Source organism: Poecile atricapillus, chromosome 1 (genome assembly GCF_030490865.1).
Source record: "Poecile atricapillus isolate bPoeAtr1 chromosome 1, bPoeAtr1.hap1, whole genome shotgun sequence".
Lineage (NCBI taxonomy): Eukaryota > Metazoa > Chordata > Aves > Passeriformes > Paridae > Poecile > Poecile atricapillus.
Window position 1 is genome coordinate 154,230,358 of NC_081249.1, and position 17,025 is coordinate 154,247,382.

General features: G+C 34.7%; 1 protein-coding gene across 1 annotated transcript in view; it reads left to right on the plus strand.

The window, feature by feature from the left end:
• SCFD1 (sec1 family domain containing 1) overlaps positions 1 to 17,025 on the plus strand; it is a 49,687-nt gene that overhangs the window by 18,996 nt on the left and 13,666 nt on the right. Inside the window, exons 12-19 of the mRNA XM_058859224.1 lie at positions 761 to 851; positions 1,201 to 1,274; positions 1,821 to 1,902; positions 8,822 to 8,918; positions 12,306 to 12,376; positions 13,258 to 13,337; positions 13,880 to 13,942; positions 14,952 to 15,027. Coding sequence (XP_058715207.1) covers positions 761 to 851; positions 1,201 to 1,274; positions 1,821 to 1,902; positions 8,822 to 8,918; positions 12,306 to 12,376; positions 13,258 to 13,337; positions 13,880 to 13,942; positions 14,952 to 15,027 — 634 coding nt within the window. The remainder of the gene's footprint in view (positions 1 to 760; positions 852 to 1,200; positions 1,275 to 1,820; positions 1,903 to 8,821; positions 8,919 to 12,305; positions 12,377 to 13,257; positions 13,338 to 13,879; positions 13,943 to 14,951; positions 15,028 to 17,025) is intronic.

Genomic DNA, 17,025 nt, shown 5'->3' on the forward strand with positions numbered 1-17,025 from the left:
GTCTCCCTGGAATTCCCCCTCACCAGCAGGCTGAGGGTGGGCAAAATCTTGGAAGGGGGCATAGCCAGGACAGCTGACCCAAACTGACCAAAGAGATACTCCACACCTTTCTGTACCATTCCATTCCATTTCATTCCATACCACTGTTCAGCAATAAAAACTGAGAGAAAGTAGGAGAAGGGCTCAGCATTCCATGTTTTTTTTTAAAATGTTTTTCTTCTGGAGAAACCACTCTGCCTACTGAAGCCTGGCTTCCTGGGAAATGGCCAGACATCACCCGCTGGTGGGAAGCAGAGAATAAAACCTGTTGTTTTCCTTTCCTTTCACACAAAAGCTTTCCTTTTTTCAATTGCCTGTATCTTTACCCATGACTTTGGGGGTTTTCTACCTTGCTTTCTCCTCACCCAGTCTTGCTGAGGAGAGAAGTGATAGAGTCACTTGGTGAGCACCTGGCATCCAACCAGGGTCAACCCACCACATAAGGAATGATCATTGCCAGTATTCATTGTCCATGATATTTGTCTGTTAGCTATTTGTTACAGAGCTCAAAATTGTTCTTATCAAAATTATATAAAATTATTGAAAGCAGTGGCTATATCTTAGAAAGCTTAAGTAAACCTACAGGAAGATGTGATTATTTTCAGTGATTTGATTCTGCTGCTTGATTTGTGTATTGTTATTTCCAAAAAGGTTTTTATTGTCTGGTTCTGGTATTTCAGTTTGTTGATTTAACTGAGGTTAATGCAGACTATTGCATTAGTCCTTTTCCAGAGGTGGCTGAGTCTGTTCAACAAGAACTGGAATCTTACAGAGCCCAAGAAGATGAAGTCAAAAGACTTAAAAGTATCATGGTAAGTTTTATCACCTCTATGTGTTTTTACATAAAGCATAATAGGGCTTGTAGAGATGCCTAGCCCACCCTGTCATCCCACAGACAAAAATTTTCAGTGCATGCTGAATTTTAGGCATGATACAATCTTAAAAGTAACACTGGAAGTACCATATTTCATAAGAAGTTTCAATTTCTTGTTCTTTGGTGTTACAATTGTAACTTCCATACTAACTGAAAAACACAATCCAGACATTAATATCATTATGAGAAAATAAATTCTAAATGTACTGACTTTATCTGCATGTATGATACTTGTATTTCTTACAGCTGTTTTTAATCCTCTTTTCAAACCTTTCCTCAAAACACAGGGCATTGAAGGGGAGGATGAAGGAGCAATAAGTATGCTTTCAGATAATACAGCTAAGCTAACTTCAGCTGTCAGGTAAGTAGTCAATAATGCATTATTTTTTAATTATCTGTGAACCATTTCTAATTTCTTCTGTTATTGTACTGTCAGTATTCTTTGAAATAAATATCTTTAAATGTAGGCTGTTCAGCTCTATAATATAGTTTGAATGCTTTATAGTTCTGATAAAGTTAAATGCAGTGTCCTAAAACAGTGCTTGCATATGTAATTTCCACAATGTGCTTGACTTTGGAGTGTTTTCTCAGCAAAGACAAGTAATCTAAGTGCATCATAAATTTTCTTGCACTGTTCCACCAAAATCCCCAACCTCTGCATTCTTTCATTAAAAAAATTAGTGAAATCCTCTTCTTCAGGTATGGTTATGAGAATCATTACATCTATATGCTGTCATTTTTTATTTCCAACCCTATTCTGTAATTTTAGGTTTTAAGACCCTTTAAAGGTCCTTTCCAACCCAGACTGTTCTATGATTCCATAAATGTTTTAATACCTACTGTGTACAGTACACAATTCAGCTAACAGTGCAAATCAGCACAGTTAGTTTGTATTTAATCTCTTCAGCTCTCTTCCAGAACTTCTGGAAAAGAAGAGGCTCATTGATCTTCATACAAATGTTGCAACAGCCGTTTTGGAGCACATAAAGGTACAATTGCTCTCTAACTTGAGTTTTCTGCCAGTAGTACTCTTTAACTGAAGGAATATATTTGAGGCAGTGAAGATAAGAAAGTGAGCCTTCTCAATGGTGCTACTTTTTCAGAATTCACTCTGTAGCATTACTTGGCGTTGAAGGGTAAAAATAATGAATTTTGAGTGTCTCTGCAAGGAAAGCAAAGAACACCAGTTTTTTTCTTACCAGAATTTACTAGTATATTCTCATTTTTCTTAATGGTGGTCACAACTGTTATTGTGCATTGAAGTCTTTCAAAAAATAAGTCTATGATGGAAGTATTTCTTTTATTTTAGAGATGTGTCATGGCAATTCATTACTTCAGTCTAAGCAATCTTCTGTTCTGTATGTGTTTGTCAGAAGGGCACTTTTGACTGCTCACCAACAGAACTCATACCCAGAGATGTGGCAGTAATGGTGCAAGTTACTGAAGTGGTCTTTCCACCAGGGTCTATGTTAGATGTCTTGTGCATAATTTAAGAACTTCACAAGGGGGTTTGTCTTTTCTAAGTCTGCTGCTTTTGTCAGAGACCTTGCAGAGGGATTGGTGCCAAGTGAAGGCCCTGGTTACTGCTAGGATAACTTGGAAAATGGATTTGTTTTCACAGTATGAAAACAGAAATTGTAGGCGAGGCTTTCAGAAACCCTGAAATTCTTTTCAGTTTTGGAAAGTGCTTCAAGCACCAAGTCTCGCTGAAAATCAATTATTAGAGTTTTACCCCAAGCTACTTAAAATTCATGGAAGGCCATGTGTTTTGAAGCTAGCTTTAACATTTGTAAAGAATGTAAGATCTGTCCTCAGTTATTATTGCTACTGAATTTCTTTGAAGTTCTCTATATAAACAAAGGATCAATTCTTAATTTTAATTTTTTCATTAATTAAATGAATAAATTAATTTTATGTATTTATTAAGTTGGAGAAGGGGTGATGAGTGTCTCTCTGTGCTTTACTTTTTCATTACTGTAGGGGACTAATATATGGGCTTTTGCACTATTAGATATGTCAATTTTCATATCTGAGAATTTAAAAGCAGTACTTTAATATCACTGAAAAAAAAATGAAGTCAACAATATTGATATTTTGGTGCCTTGTCTATAAATTCCCTTTTCTGAGAAAGATACCGGTGTGATAATGGCAGGCCTAGACCAGTAGTGTTCTTTACATCGTTTCTTGGTGGGAAAACAAGTTTCAGAGCAAGACGTAGAATGGCAGTAACATCAGTTTGGCTTTCCAGTACCCTGTTGGCAATTAGCTGGAGTCAGATGCATTAGATGATAGCAACACACTTGATTACCTAGAGGTGGAAGGAATTGCCTTATCTGGGTGCCCAGCCAGCCCTTGGCTTGCTGCCCTGATAGGGAGCCTGCTGTTAGGGAGTGCCCTAGGAGTGGTGGTCCATTCCTCCATGATTCTTAATTCTGGTCCTGCAAAGTGTGCAGGCTCTTTACCTTCTTATTGTATCAATGTCAAAGAAAATTGTGAGACAAATGGCCATGCAGTTTCTTCAATATATTGATATGTACATCTCCATCATCTTTTCTTTTGATTTAGAAAACATCAGTTCATCTCCAGATATTTGGGAAACTGTCTTAAACTAATGCAGACAGACATGTTTTTTTCTATTGAAATTTGCATATGGTAAAACCTTTTAACTGAATCACTGTAAAGTTTATCTCAACTGCTTTCTCCTGACCATTTTGTCCTCTCTTTTCACCTCTTGTGTTAGAAACTACATATCTTTCAGTCTTGATCTGTGGAATTTTAGTATGCAGGATGTTATTCTACCTAATGAATTTCTCAAAAATACTCTGAAAAAGGGCAGTGTCTCATCCAGTACTTTTAAAAGAAATTCTGATGAGACCTTGACTCTGTGGTTAATAGGTTTTATATACAGTTAAATAATGAAACCAGATTAGGATAAGACAGAAGTTTTTTTGCAAGTGCTGAGGTCAGGAAGAACTAGTGAGGCACCATGCTCTTCTTCAGGTTGCTATATTTTCATTTCTAAAATAATCAGGAAGTGCATTCATACTTTAAAATAGACTATTTGCATTATCCATTATGGGGTTTTACTATATTAATTATTTGAGCATTTTTCTTCACTGCGTATATAAGGATCTATACAAAGAATGCAACAAAACCTTCAGATATACTAAGTGAATATAATTTTTCTTGTCATATTTTAATGTTCAATTTTCAGCTGCTTTCCACATTCTCTTGGATCATTTTCTAAGACACAGCAAGAGGAAAGCAGAAATTAATCACATACTTACGGGTCCTGGCAGATTTTTGGCTTAAGTTTTTAGTGAAATAATGGAAAGTATGCATCACTTTTTCATGAAGCAAACCATCAAGTGTTTATGGTCAGTGCTTAGAACAAATGCATCCTTGTTTTGCATTTATTGGTTTTTCCTCTGCTGAACCTGGTGATTGAAGGTCTGGACCCAACAGAGAACAGATTTAGGGCTAGACTTGCCTATGTAACTGCTTTGAAATTTCAAGTAATGCTGATCTTTGCATCTCACTCTGATATGAATAGAAATACTGATGTGTGTTAAATCATGAATATAAAAAGATGCATACATATACTCTTCTAAAATGACGGTTGGGGATAGATTAGATAACCTCTTGCTAGAATTCTACAGATGTGGATTTAAGTGACAGATTTTTATATGAATTGTTGTCTGTCTTAAATTACTTGTGTTTGTTTGGTTTAGGGGTTTTTTTAAATTCCTATATAGTTTTATTATGTATCTGTACTTTTGCTTAATCTCAAGGTCTGGTACTTTGAATGATCTCCTAATTTGGAGTCCCTTAATTGAGATTGACAATAGCCTTTCAAATTTTCAAATTCATATATTAAATATGAATATTTAATTTAAATTCAAATTCCACTATTTTAAGTACTCCGTTTTAAATAAGGTTACATTTTTGTCTAACACCATGGGAAATGGTATGTGTTTGTGAAATATGTATGTCACAATGGGCCAGGCTGTTTTTCTGTAGTTCAGAAGTGATAATTCAGTAGCCTTCTAGCAAAACAGATTTTTCTGAGTTCAGTTACAGTGACCTTCCTATCGTCATTCTGTGCAGTTCAGTGGAAAGGAATTGGCTGTGACTGCCACTTCCAGCTTTCTTCCAGAGCTTCTCTTCCTCTTGATAGCAGCACACTATAATTACCTGACCAGCCTCCTTCATTCTGGATGCAGTTATTTCTGGTTGCTTTCTGTTAGCATCTTTGAAAAAGACCTCAGATAGTTTCTTAGAAAATGTCTTCTCTCTTCTGCATATTCTCTCTGTCTAAAATTAAGAACTTTTGTAGTGTAAAGAGGATAGGAGATCTTCCAGCAAGTCCTTAAAAAAATTACTCTCGAAGAGATTTTAATGGGTCCTGCTTCCACTTACTTGCTTTAAAAAGAAGGAATTTTGTGTTCATTTTGGAATACAGTGCTCAAGCAGACTTTCCCATGCACTTTAGTAATTTTCCCTAAAATAAGTTTTGGCTTACAAACAGCCTATTTCTAAAGATGATAAGTCGAAAGCTTTCACAAATAAATTTTTTTTTAAAAAAAGCAAGCTGAAGTGTGGCACTTTAACTGTAGTATAGAATCCTGTTTCTGAAAAGGCAGCCAGAAAGGTCTTTTGACTGAGATTGGTGTGGAACAAGATGTCATTGTAAAAAGTCAAGAGCAGAAGGCAGAAAAGGAATAACTATATGTAAATGCATCTTTATTATTTTTTATCATTATTGATTTTCTTCACATTGCTCGCCATTTTGGCACCCATAAGAACATATTCTTTGCTGTTTTGTTTTTTTTATTGAATCTACAGGATTGTTTAGCTCCTATTCCCCAGCTTTTCCTCTTGGCATGTCTGAGTTTGCCATTGAGTGAGCAAAATTGCACTTATTTAAGTTAAATGGGACATCTGCTTCTTATCAGCACCTCTTAGACAAGTTGGCTCTTCAAGAAGTAACTGTCTCATTGATGTGGCATATCTGGGATATCTGTCAAAAGGTAACTAGTAGTGTTTAAGGCTGTTCAGTAACCCATATGAAATTTGATTTGGGGTCCACCTAATTCCTAGCAAAGCAGTTTAAGAAAAATATTGCCCTAATTAGTATCTTTGCTAGTAACTTTTGTTAGTTATCTAGTGAAGCAGCTGAGTAGACTTACCATATTGATCTGTCTCTTTAGTTTGTCACATCAGAAAGAGTCTCAAAAGTTTTACATTGCTGCTTACCTCTGATGTTCCTATTGTGGATAGAAAAAAAAAATAGACAGTGGATAGAAAAACGTGGACTTAAAGTTTTGAGATTTTCAGTTTGGGTTTTTTTCCCCAAAAGAGTGCTGAGTTTGCACTTTAAAAGTAATCGTGCAAAATTTTTGAAGAGAGTGAGTGTCCGTGTATCATTAATATTTCAGTTTAGACTCAAAGTATAGCATATATATGCAACCAGTGAATTTTGTTTGCTGCTGGTAATCTGTTTTGTTCAACAGCCATAGTCATACAGTCATAAAGTTGCACATGGCTGAGAAGAATTTTACCTAGCCTGGGCTCCAAGTAAGTTAACAATTGCCAATCTGTTCTTACAATTGAAAGTAATTGATGTTTGAATTACGAAATTTTATTTAGAAGTTGATCTGTAAACAAATACAGAGACTCAGTGAATCTTTTTATGTTGTACATTTTTACATGCCATCTGAATAAATTTCTTGTAAACAGATCACCAGCTAAGATAATACAGGCTTTGCCAAATTCAACAGTAATAAATTTAACTTTATAAGATTGAGTTTCCACATTTCAAGACAATCCCTTTTTTATTGGATGCCTTTTGTCTGGGAAAAATATTTTAAACTTAAAAACATTGAATTTAGCCTCACATAACAAGATACAAATGTAGATAAAGCACAAAAAGCAACTGAATGTAATGGAAAGACTTAAAAAATAGTGCTAGTTTCTTTGCAATTGCTTTATGTCTCTAGAGAGATTTAAGGAAACTATAACCCAAAAAATCTTCAAGATGCTGTAGGATTGAGTTCTCACATGGTTTGCCAGATACCAAATTGCATCTGATGTAAGGTCTTAGAAAAAGGCTGGTAGTTCAGTTCTATTCAGACTTCATACTACTCTTTTAACGTAAGCTCAAGGTAAATATAGCTTGAAAGAAGCTATGGTTCTTTTTTTTTTTCCCTCATTTCATGCACTTTCTATGTAGTCATAGTCTCTATAACAATCAACAGAACACATTCTCCTGCCCCTAAAAGGGGGTCATTTTTGAGTGCTCTTCATGGTAATTTACTTTATAAGCTGTAATTGCAAGCATCCATAAAAGCTTTAAATTAAGTTGTTGCTTTGCAAGTAACTGCTCTTCTCAAGGAGTTCATTAAGTAGTAGCTGGGAAATGGAAGTGTTGTATAGCTACCTGCATCATAAGCTGATCACCATATGCTTTCAATATAAAAATATTCTTGTAATTCTTATCTTTTTTACTTTGTTTTCTCCTTTCTGGCTCTTTTTTTGAGGAACTTACAGTACTCAGAAGGTGAAACATCCTTATAGCTTTATGCTAGAGAAGCACCTTTTTATTTTTTTTTGGTGAGGTGGCAAAATAACTTTTTTAAAAATAGTTTTTTTATTTGTGATCTCAGGAATAATTTTAGTAGAATTCATAAATATGTGAAAGCCGAATTTTCAAAGTTTTTATGTACTGTCATTACAACAACTATTGCACTGGATTAAAGGTGCCATAACAGTTTTAAATGCTTTAGCATTATCAGGCAAAATTTCTCAAGTCATTTAACCCAAGAAAAGCAAGGTGACTCTTGCTCACTCTGGCAGTATCATTTCAGTCTCACGGTGGAGATGATGTGGAGCTGACACACTTGCAAAGCAGCAAGATGGAGATCCACTCTGCCAGTCTTCTGTTTGAGCCAATACATAGCTGAATGTGTTCAAACATCAGGATTTAGTTAGTTACCAGATACTAAGGTTTTGTAAGCTGAGTAGCTGTAATATTTGTTGTGATGCTACATTTTAACATTCAAACACACATAATGATCTGCATTGTAATATTTTAAAATAAGTTCTGGACTGTATTTTTCTGTTTTTAGCTTGTAAGATCATGCTCAATAAGTGCAAAGCTTGTCTGTGCAGATGTGCTGCAGTGCAGTCATTACTTGCATGGCCATGAGATGTCTTCCATAAAGCTTTTGCCTCAATAATTTTGTATAGTCCCTGTGCCATCCTCCCTAAAAAGGATTTTCACAACATCTTGGTGTGTCATTGTATAATGAGAGACTTCTTTTCCAATGTTAACAAGATAATTTAATAATAAACTTCTCCATCTTTGGTGTGAGTGAATTATTGCAAGCCTTTGATCTGAGGTAGTATTTCAGCACCTACCCAAGTTGGCAGTTACCAATGTTTCTTTGGCATGATGCCATAATGTATAAAGGAATGTCCTACATTTATCTGCATTGAATAATTGTCTTGTGTTCTGAGAGCCTGGAGGTTCAGAATATATTTGACATGATATTCACTTGACCATTATTTTTTCGTTTTACAACATAGTAATGTATATGATGGCATGTAGTTTTCAGCTGTGGCAAAGCCATAGTTGAAAACAAAGCTTCTCTTCCAGTTCAGTATTCATATCAGTCACCCCATGCTTAATTTGCTTTTTCACTTTTAGTATGATAATTAAATACACATAAACTTTCTGAGAGTTAATAAAAGCATATTATAATGCAAGCATTAGTTACTTTTATTGATAATTTATTTAAAAATAAAATCTTTTAAACTGTATTTATAACTAAAACTACATACCTTTTAAAAGAGGAAATGTTCTTTCACAGTTTTAAGATGTTAACCCTAATGCTTACTCTTAAACAGAGTCGAAAGCTGGATGTGTATTTTGAATATGAGGAAAAAATAATGAGCAAATCCACTCTGGATAAATCTCTGCTGGACATGATTTCTGACCCAGATGGTGAGTACTTTAAATCTGAACTTGGTATAAAATTTGTTAAGCTACACAATAAATCTCTACCTGTTTGGATTTCAGGGTTGGTAAGGAGCAACCTGTGCAAGATTTGTAAAGAAAACAGCTTCTGATTTATCTTCAGTAGCAGTCTAGAGAGTTTAATACTTCAGTTGAGTAATATCCAAAATATTAGCAACTTCTGCAGCTCGATTAATATCCTTTCCTAACCCCTTATTTTTTGTAGGTCAACATTTTATTTTTTGTGCTTTTCCAATAGTTAGTAGTGTAGCATGGCATTCTGTGGTCTGAACAACACTAATTCTTTAAAATTCTACTGCATGTTTTACAACATACGCATACCTCACGAACACAATGAAAACTTCATAGAATTTGGTTAGATCAAGGGGCTGCAATGTAGGTAGCTCCTGCTTGTGTTACGGAAGAGATGAACAGGACAAGTGGAGAGAAGGGACAAGAGATGTAAATTGGCCAGTTCAATGAGGCTCACCTGAAGCTTTGCATGTGTTGATTCAGCTGTGGCATGTCTGTTTTCATCATGTAAGAGCTCAAGCAATGCATCTCAGTTTCTGTGTCAGGTATGGGTCATACATATCAGAGCATTGCACACCAGGGGTGCTCGGGTTCTCTATTAGCAGGAGTCACCAGGGGGCTTTCTCTGAAAGGCTGAGACCCAAATGAATTCTCAGCTTTTTGTACTATTCCAGCATCAATTCTTCTTTCAATCTATCACAGCCTGATGCGTGTCATAACCCTTTGACAGACTTCAGTATGATCGGATACCGGTTGGCTGGAAGAAAATAACATGCAGAGCAAAACTGTAAAACTTAAATTATGATCTCTGACTTGTCTGCATACTGGCAATTATGTTGGCAAGCCTCAAGTATTTAGAGACACAGGGTTTCTGCTCTTTTTCCAGTGTGCTCTTTAAGAAAATGTTTTGTTACTGCATGATTATGTGTGCAACTTGCAGCTACATACTGGGCTTAGTGCCTGCTTGGAGTTTGTATAATGATTCATATTTATAGAAAGAGTATAGATACATCCTGCTGACAAAAATCTTTTAATAGTGTCCATGCTGTATAATCAAAAGGAAGGAGATAAAGTGCACAGTTGGTAGAAATCTCAGCTAAAAATTTGAAGATCGGATAATGGGTCAAGTCTAGAAACTAATAAACTTTCAGAAAATCTAATGTCAGGTATCAATCTGTAATTCAGTAAATATATTCATTTTGTATATTAAGCTAATAAAAATATGTATAATGTGTACTTTTATTAAGCATCAATACAAACTAGTAATTTTCAATGTAAAGAATTAACGTTTCATGTACTGTTTTGATTTCAGCTTTTATGTTTGCATAAACTTAGATATGAAAACAAATTTTTATGCTTGCTTATATGTCCTACTGGATCAATTACTTTTTACCTGAATCCACATATTCTATGCCTTTTTAGATTGCAGGGTAAAGCAAATTGTTTTCCAAGGCTGATGTATCATACCAACATTCCTATTAGCAAGGTTCCTGGATTTTACACAAGAGAAAGATTAGATTTACAAGCTAGAGTTTTTCTTCATAAGCTAAGTATTTAGGTTTTCACAGTGTTATGTTAGCATTTTATATGCGTTGCCAAGGTTTAAGTGCATGTAAGAAAAAGATTTAAGTTAAATCACAGTGATTATTTCCAGGCATGCTGTCCTGTAAAACTGTCCAGCCTCATATTGTGTGATTCACTGAGAAATGCCAGCAGAAAACATTTTTAAGGAATAATACATCAAGTCTTCCTGTGCTTCCACTGGTGAACTACTTATTGGCATTATGTGTGGGGATATTTGTCTTGTGGACGATGAGATCTGCAGAGCTCGTCATGAAAGCACTTAGATGTGACCACTCAACAGCTTCAGGCTTCAGCCTCCTATTTGTTACTGTGTTGTTCTAATCTACCACGCAGGACTATAAGCTGCCTCCCAGTTTAGTGGGTTTTACTCTATCCTGGAGTAGTGAGCTAAGAGCTGCCTGCTGGTTTTTCAATTGAATATATAATTGGTCTGTTCTAGGTTTGCCAAGTTACATTTTCTTCAGAATGTTGAGCAGTTTGCCTCTCTGTGCTGCCAGATCGTAGTCTAGAAAAAAGTAGTGAATAATTTCAATTGACCTGAGTCTTACAGCTGTTTATCAGAGCTTTTTTTGCCCAAGTGAATTCCAGGTGGATCTCTATCTTGAAACTTGGCTTTTGGTTTAGGTAATACAAAGTTTCTTCAGTTCTTGATCTTCAGACTTACTGGTGTTTGGTAAAGGTTAGTAAAACCTACATTGCAGAGAAGATTGTACCAAGTCATAAATGCTCGTTATGACAGTGCTTACTCTTAACTTCTGCCAGACTAAATATATGCTCACTTATAAATAAAATTTGCAGATTAGATCAGATGGTCTCCTCCTGAAATGATCCACATTCCGTAGTAGGGGAAAACAACCCAAAACAAACAAAACAGAAAAAGGAAAACAGGAAAGAAAGTAGTTTTCTTACCCACAAGTACAAGAAAGTGCAGTCTTATAAAGTATTGTAATAAACGTATCAGGCTTTTATAATGAATTTTAATTTACAGTGTTTGTTTTGAGAAGTTGTTCTTCTGAACACTTCATTTGAAGCTATTGTCTTTACTAACAGTGATTCTCTTCTAGAAAAATAAAAAAGATTCTGTCCAAAAACTGATGTAGTACTTTATAGTCTAAGTAGTGGCTACATCAACCTTTTGATCTGGAGAGATGAATTTTGATTGCATATGAATAGTGCTTCCCAAGAATAGGAAGTGTTTTTCTCCAATGAAAGAGGATTTAGGAGGTGAAATCCTTTCTGAAGGCAAGTTGGAAGTTTAGGGTTTTTTTTCCTGACTGGAGGTTCATATGAATGCTTTTGCAGTCCTCAAGTATTTCAATATAGTGAAGCATAGAGCTGTGTAAGCAAGTTGTAGAGCTAAAACATAATATGCTTTTACTTCTATGATTTTTTAGTCTGCTTTTCCATGGACCTCCTTCCAGATGGTGTTTCCAATCTCCACATAAAATAAGTCATAATTTCTCTACATAATATATTTACTATGTTATATGAAGAATAATGTTTACTACAAACAAGGAGAAAGTGTAAAACTTTCTGAAAGAATGAGGACATCTAACCCAATTCTTACTAAAATTGCTGTCTGGCTTTCTACCGTTTTACATATTGAAGAAGGCCATGGTTATTGATAGCATTTATTGTCATAACTAATGATTTGCATGTACATATATATGGCTGCTGAAGAGCAGTTAATGTAGCAGCAAAACACAGCAGCAAACTACAATTGTAGTTTTTAATTCTTTTTTTTTTTTCTTATTGCAGCAGGAACTCCTGAAGACAAAATGCGATTATTTCTCATCTATTACATAAGCTCAGCTCAGGCACCTTCAGAGGTACCCATGTTCTTTACAGCTTCCAACACCAGATTCTACCACAAAGATTTTTCTGTGTTGTTTCAACACTAAGTAGATATTTCTGTTCCTTTGAAAAGTGAAGTATGAAATGCCCAAGAGATTCTAAAACTTTAAATAAATTTTGTCTTATTGCCAGGAAATCTGCTCACAAAGCTTTAGCCACCATTTCAAAGGATATGAATGACTAGTAAGAAGGAATATCATATTTTGACATATTTAGATCAGAGTTACTGCAAGACACATCTTAGCATGCTGTCTATTATTCCATTCCACTGCTCAAAGAAGTAGATAAAGCAAAACAAAAATATGAGTCATTTTACTCCATATATTCAAGAATGATCGAGTCAGTTGACTAGCAGGTGAATGAAGGAGAAATTCATCTGCCAATATCTGATTAATTCAGGAAATAATTTCTTCATATTTCTTTTGAACTTAGGATGATTAATTTCAAGGAAAATTTTAACTACATAGAAACATTATCTGATGGAAAAAAATGCTTGGTTAGGCAAATAGAAAGTATTTGTATTAATGTACATTAGCTCCTCTTCGTTTATTATTTACTGTTTTGACATTCTACAGAAACCAGCATTCTGTTGATGCTAGTATAAGGACTGTTCCATGTCTGAAAGTGCACAGGATTTAATTCCACAAACACTGTTCAGTTTAATGGGATCTGCTCATTGCAAATTGTATTTCAAGTTGCATTTCCATACTTTGTAGGAAATGAGATTAAGACTCATAATAACTTTTTAGCTTGGGTCAATGCTATAACTTTGCACTACTTATTTAATATTTAGTATATCTTGTCTTTGTAAAAGAGTTGCTTCAACCTTTTATAATTTTCCACTTTATGATTTCAGATTGATTTGGAGCAGTATAAAAAAGCATTGATGGATGCAGGTTGTAATCTCGCTCCTTTGAGCTACATAAAACAATGGAAGTAAGTAATTTCTTTTTTCTCCTATATGAGGCTAACTGGGGAATACAGAAGCCAGCATTGTGTTCAGGAATTATGTGTTACTTCTCTTAAATGGTAAATTATCCTTAAATATTCATTTGGTATAAATTTTTGTTATGGTAATACATGCAAATCTTATTTTAAAACTAAGCTCCAGTAGTGCCAGAACACTCTAGAACATGACATATAGTTGTGCCCTTAATGATCCAGGACAGAAACAACTTACTGAATTAAATGAAAAGTTGTGCCAGTTCAGACTCTGAGGTTTTATTAATTCATACCAAGGAGTCATGTTGCATATCAGTTATTGTAGTTTTACATGTTATCTGAATGAAATCTTTGTCTTTTGACTATAAAATCTAATTCCTATTTTATTTGTAGGCAAGAGGGATGCCTATAATAAATAATTACTTCCTGAAAGAGTTAGAAATACAGGTTTTTTCACTTTCAGATGACTAGAGTGAAAGCTTCTACAGAAATGTGTACCTGAGATAAATATTTGTTTTCTATCTCTACTTTCACAGGGCTTTCACTAAGATGGCTTCAGCTCCAACCAGCTATGGAAACGCTACACCTAAACCTTTGGGGTATGCTTTTGATTGATTTTTTGTAAGCCTTTAGGTTTTCTTATTTTAGTAGTGCTGGAAGTGTGGTTAGTGTTACATAGGGCCCAGAACAAAACATCTCCCTGTTTGCAAAATTTTTAAGCTACAACAATGACAAGCATTCATTTCCCCTTAACAGTGCGCACTACACACAGAGAGTAAAACAAAAGGATCTGTGACTAAATTCACCAACTATCTTAATACAGTGTAATCTGCACCTGCACATTAAACGCACTCTCACATGAGGAGAATTCAGTGCCAGGAACTGGATCTATGACAGCCATCACTTTGAGCCTTAAGTAGTCAATGATAGAAGATAAAAACAGCCCTGTATATTCAAAATCATTTCTCTCCTGGGTTTGGAGACTGTCAGGGCTGCAAGAACACACTGCTATTTCATTAGAATGTCCTGGTCTGGGTGTTTGTCTGCTTGTTGAAAGGTGTAGTTATTTATTTCAAGACATGAGAAAAAAATTACTAAGCCAAGGTTACATCCCATATAGGATATAGGACTTGGGTCTTTCCACTCTTCAGAGGACTTCAGTCCTCATTATCAACTTTACTTTCAGGAATGCCCTGTCACTGTCGTAAGGAATCTGGCACAGTATGGTTAGAGAGAATTCTGGTGCTGTTTCACTTGGACAAATTTCTCTTTGGTTTGTTGGAGATGCTCAGCATCTCTGTTAACCCTGGTGATTGGCATACCCACTTGAAAGGAGCATTCAAATCCTTACGTTACGGAAGTTGTAAAATAAACTGTTCAATGGACTTAAGAATCCAAGACTCCCATTGATAGGTGAGGGTCTATCTGGTAGTGTATTCCTGTACACTTGCTTGCCATGTGATATGAAGAATGTATTTTATGACAAACTGAAATACTTGGTACTTAGGTCCTATTGACTTTATTGGGAATTGGATGTTAGTATAAAATTTAAGAATACAAATTAAAAACAAAGAGATCTTGCACATCATCTTTGTTTTGTTTTTTCAGTCTGTTTTCACGTGTTATGAATACAGGATCACAGTTTGTAATGGAAGGAGTGAAGAACTTGGTACTGAAGCAACAGGTAAGTTTGAAAAACAATAATTTTATCATGAGTATTGTGAACATTAGGAAAAACAAATTTCAATACCTTTGTCATACTAATAAAATTCACTGTACAGTGAAAACATAAACATAGATCTCTGCTTATGGATAGATCTATCACTTTGTAACTTCCAGATATCAGATAAGTAACGGATAATTCATATTGTCTTTGAAGACCTCTTTGTAGAAATTAAGACAGATTTCAGCATTATGAAAAGAACAGCTGTGGAATACTCAAAGTAAACTAGACTTTCATAATTTTTTTTTTTTTTTCCTTAAAAAAATATAGTTATCTGTATCTTTACTTAGAACTACATGTATTAAGTTAAACTATTCCAGAGTGATTAAAAGGCTGAAATTTTAATTCAACCATTTGTTTTCCCATGCAAATGTAATGTACAGCAACCATAATCTTGTAATGTGCATGAAAATGCAAACGTATTTATAATGACATGACCACCTTCAAATATTCACTTAGCTTTATAAAATATTTCTGAGCATAACTTGCATGTAAATGTACACCCCCCCACCCCACCCCAAAGAAAACAAACAATGATAACAAAAAACAAACTGGTTGTATAACTTGTAGCTGGAATGTTGAATTGTGGTTCCCAGAAACCTGCTTCTCTGTAGAGGATACATTATTTTCCCAATATGTACTTTTGTACATATAAATAAATACTTACTTACAGTTTAAAATCTTAATTGTATAGTATTTTCACATCAAGATTTCTGAAAAAAGGGATCATTCATCACATGATAATTTAGCTGAAGAGTCAGAATTTAAATTAGAAATACAGCATATCAGAACTAAATAAAATTAAATCATAACTAATGGTTCATCTTTTTGACCTACTTAATCTTATCATTGTCGCTGTTTGTTTATTCAGCCTGTTATACATACAATTTATACATGAAAGGTATTAGCTATCCCATAAAAGTTTAAAATTGGGATCTCAGTTTTGTAGGGTAGTTAATGAAGTTAATTCTGCAGGAATTCCACTATGACTAGAATGATAAGCTGCATTGCAGAGTTACTCAGTGGTATATAATGAAATATATACTCAGTGGTATTTAGTGAAGTATGATTGAGGAAAATTTAAATATGCAACCTGCCTGTGTGTTCTATTTTATAGAGAACTCTTCAGATAAACTGTTACTTGTAATAATAGAAAATAATTCTATTCTCCAGGAGACTTCCTCCTCTTCTTGTATTAAACATTTTGTCATTTCTTTAAATGTCTGGCTTTAAAGAGTTAATATTATTCTTTACAAAATGGCTTGCATTGTTTTGCATTCTGAGTGAGCAAAAAGCCAATTTGCCAATGTTTTCAGGATACGCCTTTTCTGGCTTTTCATTTCTTCTCCAGGTTTTTTAGGGTAGCCAGATGAGAATCCTTTCTTCCTCATATTTGTAAGCCTAATGTAGGTCTGTGGTATTTCTGTTACAGCTAACTTTATTTTTCCTTCAGTAATTCAGGGATTCACATTGATTTTCCAGTGTAATATGTAGATCATCCTTTGGAATGTCCTCTTTTGATACATTCTGTCAACAAGACTCATTTCCAATCCTGTTGCTATGTAAACTCACCCTCAGTTTATTATAACTGAAGTAGTTTAACTCTTCAATATTCAGATCTTTTGTCCCAGCTGACATTTCCCATGCTAAATAAGGAACAGTAATCTTGAATTTCACCTCCATTTATTCCTTTGCAGGTCATCCAAACATTTGTTGCAAGGTTGATTTTTTTTTTTAACCCGTTTCTATGACAACATTAGTTCTTTTTTAGAATCACACACTTAATTATAAGCATCAGTATTAAAATTCTTTCCCTAACTGCAGCGTATTTTTTAATAAGTATTCATATTTGATCACATCTGCATATGTTAGTAATACCTAAATACATCTTTGTTCCTATCTTCACAGTTTTTGCTCTTTGTCTTATCTTTATCCCCTAGTTATATGCATCTCAGATGT